This window comes from Mastomys coucha, unplaced genomic scaffold, assembly GCF_008632895.1.
Source record: "Mastomys coucha isolate ucsf_1 unplaced genomic scaffold, UCSF_Mcou_1 pScaffold22, whole genome shotgun sequence".
Classification (NCBI taxonomy): domain Eukaryota; kingdom Metazoa; phylum Chordata; class Mammalia; order Rodentia; family Muridae; genus Mastomys; species Mastomys coucha.
The window spans coordinates 216884440-216894633 of NW_022196905.1; the positions used below are offsets into that span (position 1 = coordinate 216884440).

At 42.4% G+C, this 10194-nt stretch overlaps 1 protein-coding gene and 1 long non-coding RNA gene across 2 annotated transcripts in view; one reads left to right on the top strand and one right to left on the bottom strand.

The window, feature by feature from the left end:
* The window catches only part of Ttc29 (tetratricopeptide repeat domain 29), a 189873-nt gene that overhangs the window by 177627 nt on the left and 2052 nt on the right, over nt 1-10194 (top strand). The window contains exon 11 of the mRNA XM_031340377.1: nt 10034-10100. Within this exon, the coding sequence (XP_031196237.1) occupies nt 10034-10100 (67 nt within the window). The remainder of the gene's footprint in view (nt 1-10033; nt 10101-10194) is intronic.
* LOC116069610 overlaps nt 1-10194 on the bottom strand; it is a 21132-nt gene that overhangs the window by 3039 nt on the left and 7899 nt on the right. The window lies entirely within an intron of this gene.

The window sequence follows — 10194 nt, forward strand, 5'->3', positions numbered from 1 at the left end:
CCACCCCCCACTTTGGCAGGACTGTTCCTGGGCTTTCAATGTTTATGTCTGTTTCAAATCTCACACCATATTGTGTGCAGTATATGTGTATATTTATTTGTATATGCACATGTATGCATTTAGGAGTGCATGTGTGTATGTGTGTATGTGTGCGTGTCTGTGTGCATGCATGTGTGCGTGCATGTACGTGTGTGGAGGGGGCATACGCACATGCATGCATGTACATGCAATGCATACACTGAACCTATTCAGTAAACCCATTTCTTATGGCTAGCTGGCCAGAGAGCTTCAGGGATCCATCTCTCTGTCTTTCCATCACTGGGGTTACTGGAACACAACACTAAAAACAGCTTTTTATAGGAGTGCTGGGCATCCAAATTCAGTCCCTTACTTTACCAACCAAGCCATTTCCCCAGCCTCTGTTCTTATTGTTTAATACATTTTTAAAACTCCTTTTATAATTTCTCTTGTACTCGGCCTTTCTGGCACTCATCAGTCCTCTGTCTAGAATGAGATGTCCACTTGTCCCCATGCTCCATCTGCCTGGGAACCTTATTGTTTCTGTATTGTTTCAGTTGTCAGTGATCAACTACAGTTTTAAAATATTAAAAGAAAAAACTTCGGACATGAAGAATTCTTCCGTTTTATGTTGCAGTCTTCAGGGTGATGGGGTGAAGTTTGGTGTTGCTCCAAGCCATCTTGTTTAAGGCCAGGCATTACCCTGTGTTCAGTATGTCCATGCTCATGTGCTTCCCACCCTTTTTAGCCACTCAGAACACAGAGGGTCAGTACTCTTCATGTGTTGGGGAGCTACTAGGTGTTAAGGTCTTGGGACCACTGCACACACCATTGACTCCAGTCACAGCAAAATAGGGATGGTTTATTGGTCACCACACCCCCAAGTCTGGTCAATCAGACTCAGGAGCTGGCTGTGGCTGTGAGTCAGGACCCTACAGATCTTTTAAGTCTTGAAATCCACAGACGTCTGTGCCAAGTTATTTCACTAATCAGAATTTATAGATAGAAGACTTCCTTAGGAACATGTCTTTGTTGTGCATTTATCCTGTTCTCATTGGTTGTCTTATTCAACTGCGGCAGGGGCTTGCCTTGCCTAACATTCATGTCTTAACTTGCCAACCAGAATGTAAGTTACCCACATATGTCTCTCTCTGCCAAGCAGATGTCAGTTCCCAGGGAGGTCTTGGGAACTTAAGTTTTATTCAACCACTATTCAAAATGGAAGTCTTATTCCAAATAGTTTCTTATATTGGTGCAGGTGTCTCTCTTATGTTGGGGTCCATCTCAGGAGCAACTTATAAAAGCAAAACCCATAAAAGCTCATGCATAGGTGCAGGAAGTGCTGCCTGACAGTTGGTTTGAGTCTAAGCTTACTGTGGCTAACTATACAAAGAGGTTCTAGCTGACCTCTATTGTGATTGGTTTTCAAAAACACCAAAGCACAGAACAAACAGAATCTGCAATCAACTGGAGCAGGAAAAAATTTCCTAGTAACAGCACAAAAATAAATAAATAAATAAATAAAAAATGGCAGGCTAGACAGGTAACAGTTACCTAGGCCTGAACATTTTATCCAGGCTTTAACACTGGGGTCACAGAACAAATCCATCCGGACAGGCAGAGACAACTCCATTAGGCTGCTTGAGCTTGTCTGACAGTTTATAAAAGAAGTTACTATTTTAACTCTCTGAGTAGTTTCTCAAATTCTGTCTTCCCATTCATTAATGTTTTCTTGTATGCATTCTGTATTTCTAAGCACTCTAAGTGTTTGAAATATAATTACAATAACCATCTTGAATATTTCCCCCCTAAGACTGAGTCAGTGTGGGTAATTTTATCTGTCTCTCTTGTTTTGCCTGGATCCCAGACACTGCAAACACTTAGCTCCCTTTTGGTGCCATGTCGTTTTCTAGTCCCATAAATATTTCTGAGCTTTTGCCTGATGCAATAAAGTTGCCTGGTAGCAGTTTGGTCTAAAGATCTTCCTTTTATGATCTGTTCCATAGGGTCAGAGTGGGGTCCAGTGCTGTGGTAACTACTGTCCACAAGGAAGGGAGACCCAGCATGCTGTGAAACTTGAAGTTCCCTTCAAGAATAGTCCCCGTTCTCTGTGAACACTGTATTACTTTACTCTGTAGCCACAGGTCTTTGCTTTCTCTGGCCTCAGATTAAAGGCTCTGATTTGTACTTGGGTAAATATTTGAGATTTCATTTACCTGTACAGATCTCCAGACTTCTCATCTCTGGCTCTTTCCTCTCTGGTACCCTTTGTCTCAGTCTGTTTTTGGTTGTCATGTTACAGAGGGCCTTAGTCTCATAGGCATATAATACAATATAGGATAACATAATATAATACAATACAATATGGGGTTTTTTTTCTTACACTTTGAAAGTTAGGAAGTCTGAGGTCAGAGTGTTAGCATTCTCAGTTTATGCTGTTTCATTAGTTTGCAAATGGCCTGGCTGTAACTTCACATCTGTCTCCTGTCTTTAGTTACAAGTGCACTAATCTATCCTTGCAGGTTCTACCCTCATGGTATAATTACCTCCCAAAGATCCAACTCGTTAATTTCTTCATCTTGAATAGGCTTCGTCTCAGATATCTGAGGACACACCAAATTTCAGTACACTGTAGCAGGGGTTACAAACTCCAGTTGACTTGGTCTCCCCTGACTCTCAAGACAATATATCTCTCTAACTTAGGATCTGTGCTGGGCTCCTGGATTTTCCTTCTCTCAATTTGAAGTCTGAAAACTTACTCAAAGAAAGAATCTGAGACAAGTGAAGACTCATGTTGCTTGTGTTCTGCCAATCAGTGATCACTAGTTTTGTTCTTGATAGTCATTGTCTTCAAAAATCGTTGATTTTACATCTTATTCTGATGTGTTTTTTCAGGGGCAGGCACTCAGGAAAGAGGGTAGCTGGCTGCTGTACCCAGATGCTCCACCTTTGCTCATCCTAACTGTCCCTTCTGCAGTCTCCAGTGAGACTCTTTTCTCCAGTGAGAATCCTTTGTCTCTCAAGCTCTCCTTTTACCAGTCAGCCCTAGGGGTGATAATAAGGTTGTATTGTTCTTTGCATTACACAGAGGGCCCTTGATATCCCTTGGTTGATCCTGAATCCTGCCTTTATCTCTTAATAACACTTTATTAAACAGCCATCCAAATCCAAATTGGACATGCCATCTCTTCCTTTCTGACTGACTACCACTTCTCTACCACGAAAGTCAAGTTAGAGGAAAAAAATAAAACCCCACAAGAGTAAGAAGTGTTTGGAACTTCTATGTGCTGAGTTCTTTTGATTAGAGAGAGCAATGCTAAGGGGCCAAAATTAGCACACAGCTGTGCTCCAGCATCACAGCCTGTATCCCTGAGCAGCCACTTCACACACTGTCAGTTACAAGGGAGACCTGCAAGTGTGTGTCAAGCCAGCGCCAGCTCTGAGATCATAGTTTAAGGCGTAGTCGTTCATGTGATGCTTTCCCGACTGTCTCTGTTCCTAGGAGCCAGATTTTATAATATGATCCCAATAAAAAAATTGTACTTATGTTATTTTAAATACTAAAACTGTACTTCTTGATATTTTTCTAAAGATATTCTTACGTATTATTTACTAGTGGATAATTCATAATAAAACATGCTGAAAGTCAAGTTTATCAAAACGTGCCTTATACTGATGATGGGATTCTAATTTTAATAAGATATATATTTAACTCATTAAAATCATTGAACTGTGATGATTAAATAACTGAAGGTATACATCCAATAAAGAAGGAATAAACAGATAGAAGCCTATATATTTATTCAAAGTTACTTTCTGATTACCAAATATGAGTGGCAAGTTTTCAGTTTCTACATATATTTCTCAAAATACAAGGCAAGCCTGTTCTCCAGGGAAACTGTGTTGTTAAATTGCGTTGACCTCATGGCATCATGGATTCAGTGTTGCCACTGATGGACTAGTTTACTTTTACTGTGTTAATTTTGTGTGAGATAAGTGCATTCTGGGAAAGAAAGTGACTCCTTTCTGAGAAATCCATTTCTGACACTTTACTATCAGTGAAAATGTGGTGCCATGTCTCCTGAAATTACATCTGTGCTTTCAAATAAAATGTACTGAAAGACAAAAACAAAAATCTTATCTTCAGCAATGACAGAAGGACATGCTCCTCCCAGAGATGAGGGCATTTTTATACACTGTATATGTCCTTAATCTGCTACATAACAGGTAATCTAAGTTTTTTTAACAAAACCTTTTGATGAAGCATTTTGATAAGGTCAACAGAAAGCATGGTCTTTTAACATTAGGTGATCAACTTTTTGACAATGGCAGGGCCTGCCCAGCTAATGGAATAATAGCCTGCAGGGTCCGGCTAAATATGATAGACGAATGTAATCAACCTCTGCAATGACTATTCAAAAGTAATCCCTTTAGCTCTGAACTGCAGCATATATTTCAACTGGGCAAAACCCACACAAAGAAATTCTCTGCAGAGCACACTGATACAAAACAGCCTTCACATCTTGCTCTCTGGGTTGGCCGCCTACAGTGAGTTTTAAATTTAAGGTAATGACTACTGTATATTCATGTGAGCATACAACAATACCTTTGATTTGTTGTGGAAAGGTTGAATCCATTATCAGGGGTCTAGTCTATAAACCCTGGCACAACCTTTACGTATGAATTATGATTTACCCTTTTCTAGAATATGGCCACTAAAAATGTTTTGCATGACAAAATTTTAAAAATTCATTCACCTACCTAGTCACCAAACTGCCATGGACTGTCTGTTCCATTTCAGTCCAAACTTATCCACAGAGCAGGTCTTCAAGGTCTCATTTTTACCCAACCCTGCACAGTGTAAGGATTATTCATCTCTGCTTTCAAACAAAGGGACGAAACAGTAAGATGCCTGCAATCCAACACTGTTTTGTTGTGCCATAGCATGCATCAGAAGATGCTGTAAGTCACACCTTTCCCTTGCCCCGTTGAGAGAATCCACCATGTAAGAATGTCTTCACTGTTAGCAGAAGAGAAGTGTTCATTTCTCCAGAAAAGGAACAAGACAAGAGCAAATGTCATCACTGCGCTTTCTGTTGCTTCCTGGGAGACTCTTGTCAATGACTGCTTCAGTCTTCCATCTCCAAATTCCTACAGGTCAAATATTTTGAGTCACTCCCTAAGTCAGATCCACAGTCCAAAACCTAGCCTAGAACTGAAGCGGAGCGTTTCAGCATTGATGGAATCTCCAGTCCTATGGTGTTCACGTTGGTTCGTGCAAAAAGATGGTCAGAAAACTTGAAGGCTAAGTGTGTTCGTATGTGAATTAGCCATTGCCAAGATGTCCTAACACAAGCAGGGTGGAATATCTTCGTGTTCCACTAGTAGTTGTAGCCAAGAGGAGTAGAATATTAGCAGCAGCATGTGTAGCTATTCTTCTCAGACAACCTGCATAGACAGTATCCCAGAGCAAGTACCATCCTCCTCCAGCATCTGGGAAGTGGATGCCACACTACTGAAACCAAACTGAACCACTCCAAGGAAGGCTTCTGCAGCCCACGGCATGCACCATTGCATTCACCACAGTACAAGCAATGCCGAATCTAAGACCTAAGCTGGAGATGTAACTATTTGGTGGGGTGCTTCTGTAGAAAGCATAAAGCCCTGAGTTCAATCCTCTGCACCGTATGAACCCATCCGTTGTGGTGGCACAGACACCTGTAGTCCCAGCACTTGGGAAGTCAGAGCAGGAAGATCAGAACTTAAAGGGCATCCTTGGCCACATAGCAAGGTTGAGAGTACTCCTAGATTACGATTAAAAAGAGAGCTTCGGTAGTGATGGAGCCCTGAGACCCTAGTCCTGTGGAGCTCACCTTGCTTGAAACCCTATCTTAGAAAATTAAACTTAGCATGAGATAGGACTAAGGATACTTGGATGTTTCCATATATTGTGGAGCAAGGAAAACATTCAATTATAAAACCGAAGGAGGCTCTTGTCTAAAAGAAGGCAGCCAGGAATAGTGGTACATTCCTTTAATGCCAGGCCTCAGGAGTCAGAGGCAGGCAGATCTCTGAGTTCAAGCCCAGCCTAGTCTACATAGGAAAGTTCGAGGGACACAGTGAGACACAGCCTCAAAGAGAATAGCAGGGCATATTAGTTATGAGAAAGGCTGTGCTCCTATTGTAGGGAACCTAAAAGTACAGTCGCTTAAGATAATGGGCATTCATTTTTCCCCCAGGCCTGCAGTGAACATTCCACATGATCTCTCTTTACATGACAAAGCCACATGGGCACATGGAGGTGGTAGCTTTCAATCTCGCTGCTCTGTGTGTCCCAAGCTGTTAGGACAGGGTTTCTCAACCTTATACTATTGTGAGAAAGCCAGGCTGATTCCATCACAAGCTTTAAATGAGCAGTTAAGGAGACGAGGCCTAAATCTCTGTTTCCAAGAACCAGGCAAGTCCAGGCCTCAGAAGCTGCAGAGGCAAAGACAATGGGTCTGCAGCAGTTTCCAGACTTCCTCAGCTGCTCCCTCAGCAACAGTTTCCATACCTCCCCAGCAAGTTTCCATCCCCCACACCCCAGTTATGGAATGTCAGTAAAGATGAACCCAACAGGTTAACATAGAGGTCATCTACCCCGGAATTCCCTAATGAGCTTTAAATCAGGCCTGTAAGAACACATGGTTGTCTCTCTATTCTGGTAATGGGAGACCCCAGCAGGTTGGACTCGTGCAGAATAAAACACTCTTTGTGTTTACATACTGTTTGAGTCTGGAATATCATTCTTCGAGAAGGGTTGCCTGTAGGGAAAGAGGTAGGGCTTGCCCGCCCCATGCATCGTTGGATCCTGAGGAAAACACATCAATTCCTCTACTTGCTAAATTTCTATCAGTTATAACAAGAGACACATCTCCAGATGTTTCCAAATGTCCTATGTGAGGACAAAGTTGCCCTCCCCCCAGGGAAAAACTACTGCATCAAAGTTTTGCTGTGGTGGATCTCTGTGAGCTCAAAGGCAAGTACTAGGACACCCAAGGTTCTGTCACTAAAAACAAATAAGACCAAGGAAGAGGAGAGATACAGGAGGAAGTAAATTCTCAGGGTCTAACACCAGACCCAGGTGCAGGCCGTACCACTCTGTCTGTGTCTGTGCCTGGAAACCTAGAGACCTAAACTCTGTTGCATATCTATCCACAGTGAGAAAAGACCTACGAGGAAGCAGAGCATTGTGATCTGAGTGTGATGGGTCCCTGTTAGGCTCCAGTTTGTGCATTTGCTCCCATGGGTGGGTTGTGCTGTTTGGGAAGGTGATTGATTAAACCTTTAGGAGGAGGAGCCTTGCTGGGGGAAGTGAGTCACTAAGGGCAGACCTTAAGGTGTTCTAACCCAACCCCACTTCCTGTCTACTCTGCTTCCTGACTACAAATCAACCCCCCTCCCTGCCTTCACCCACCCTGGCAAGCTGTATTCTCTCGTAAGATTGTCAGGTATCAGATCTTATACAAAACATAGCCTGCTAAGTAAGAAGCAGAAGAGATTACGGGAGCCATGTTTTGTGTGGACAAGGAATGAAGACATGGAGGAAAGGACGCAAGTAATCCAACGTGAGAAGGCGTGTAAGCGACTCCTCTGTAGCAGCAGGAAGAGAACAGAGGGCACAGCACACAGACAGGTCTGGGGATTAGTCTGGCAACAAAACCTGTAGAATGTCCTTCCTACTGTGACTCATTTCCAATATGAAACTAGAAAATAAGTCACTCTATGAAAATGAATATTCAGCTGGAGGGCTGAGAAAATTCGAGAGTTAAAGAGCCGTCTAACAGGGACAAAGAATTACCGAACCAGGAGTGCTTAATAGGAAGGTCTGACAGCAATAGCGGTCCTTTTGTTTGGACCCACAAACTCAGCATGAGCTTTATGTTTTTGTGCCTGGCTGTATGTTTTCTCCAGCTGCATGGAACTATCAAGTCATGGAGTGGAATAGACGAGAAGTTAATTTGACAAGGGGTGAAGATGCGTCAGGTATGATGTGACATAACAAGAAAGGGGTGCAGAGTTCAAGAGTGACCTTGAAGCTTAAATTGGAGGAGGAAGGGAGAGAAGATGGTAAACGCCAAGCAACAATGACAAGGTGGTGGGGCTACAGAGTCTTGTGGAGCAGAAAGATTGCTAGAGTTAGAGAAAGCAAGCCCAGAAAAATAAAGATAGCAGCTAAATCACTGATGCAAGAAATTGAGACTGGGAAGAGCTTGTAATGGTCAGTTCTACATATGAACAAGGGAGATGACGGCTGAGGTGAGAAAAGGATGGGAGCCAAGAATCAGGAACCCGAGGAGCTTCCACCCAGAGTGTAGTAACCCACAAATGCAAACTATCCCACTCACAGATGGAGAGCACCGAATGTGACAACAAGGAGGTGAAGGAGGAAAAGACAGAGGACAAGTGTGCTAAAGAAAAGGTAACCATGGAGACGTACATTCATCTCCAGGGCCAGAATCAAGAACAGGGGGACTCTCAAAGCAAAAAACCAAAGGCAGCAGGGGGAAGACAGAAAATGGGGTACCAAGCTTCACATTCCCCATATTTGAAAATAGAATACCAGAAACTGGGGGCCTCCTGAAAACTGTCAAAGTCAAGGATGGAGCATCTTTCTAGGTTTGCCCCCAATGGAGTCAAGTCAAAAGAAAGGGAAAAAATATGGAAGTAAGGTAGCCAATTGACATAGATAGGCAGGCTGACACACAGGCAAACTTGCCATATTTGACCTCATTACTAGGACAATTCACATTGCTCTCTAAATTAATAGTTTTTTAGCATCATTCTGACAAGTCATCTTAGCAACAGCACTGGCCAGGCAGTGTTGTTGTATCGCAGAGTGACAAACAGGGTGACTTGAAGGGTCCAACAAGGGTTAGCTGCTCACACACTGGAACTGTGTGGTCAGCAAGGAGGCTGGGCCTATCTAGGACTCTCTGCGGGAGAACTCACCCATCGTGCCCACCAAAGCAGTCTCAGGGTGGAAGAACATCTCCTACATTGAACTTGCCTTCTCTGAAAGAAGCATTCTAAGACAGGCAGGCCAAAGCTTCAAGGCTTCTCCTGAGCTAGCCTTGGAAGCCATGCACACAGCCACTTCTAAAGAAAACTGTTGGTTTTTAGAAGGAGGGCTGGAGAGATGGCTCAGCAGTTAAGAGCACCGATTGCTTTTCTAGAGGTCCTGAGTTCAATTCTCAGCAACCACATGGTGGCTCACAACCATCTGTAATGGGATCTGATGCTCTCTTCTGGTGCGTCTGTAGACACCAACAGTATTCTCACATACATAAAATTATGCATATACATATATGTATAATTTTATATCATAAATATATCTGAAGGATAGTTTGATTTCAAGAGAAGAGGAAAGAGATTGTGTTTCTTGGAGGGGGCTTGACAAGGTCATGCTGTAAGATTGTTGAATGGGGAGTATCGCCATCTTTGGAACATCTAACCAGTGATAACTGCACCCTGATTACTTACGTGCTAAGGATTGCATTTACTGAAAAGACATTTCCAGTGATGGACCACCCTGCCTGCATCTTAAGATTAGAAGCCATCTTGTTGAGAGGTCAAAATAAGTTCATTCATATTTTTTGTAAAACTTGTTTAACCATGTCTTGACCCATTTCCTGAAATTTGACATGTTCTATACTCTATAACCTGCCCTCTATCTTCAGATGTTCTGCCAAATAACTTTGAGATGTTCTGACAAGTTTCTACGTAACAAAAACCTTTAGAAACCCCCTAGCTTTGCATTTTGTGGCTATTAAAAATATCATTTCTCCTGCACTCATGGCTGTTCTCTCAAAGCCCACACTAAGAACATAGCCCTATCTGAAAGAAAACGAAGCTTAATTTGTCCAAAATACTTGAGTCAGTGGCCTTCACTCTCCTTCAGTGGGATTAACACCAGCTCACAATAAATAGAAACTATTCACGATAGAGCTTTGAATCTGTTTTCTTTTTCCTTTAGGAGAGTCTAGAAGAGCCACAGAAGATGACATATATCAATTCCCAGATGTTCAGGAGGAAGCGAGAAGGTAATTTCTATGAAGTTCCAACTTTTCTGGGAGACTGAACGTTATCTTTTATATATATATATATATATATATATATATATATATATATACACAC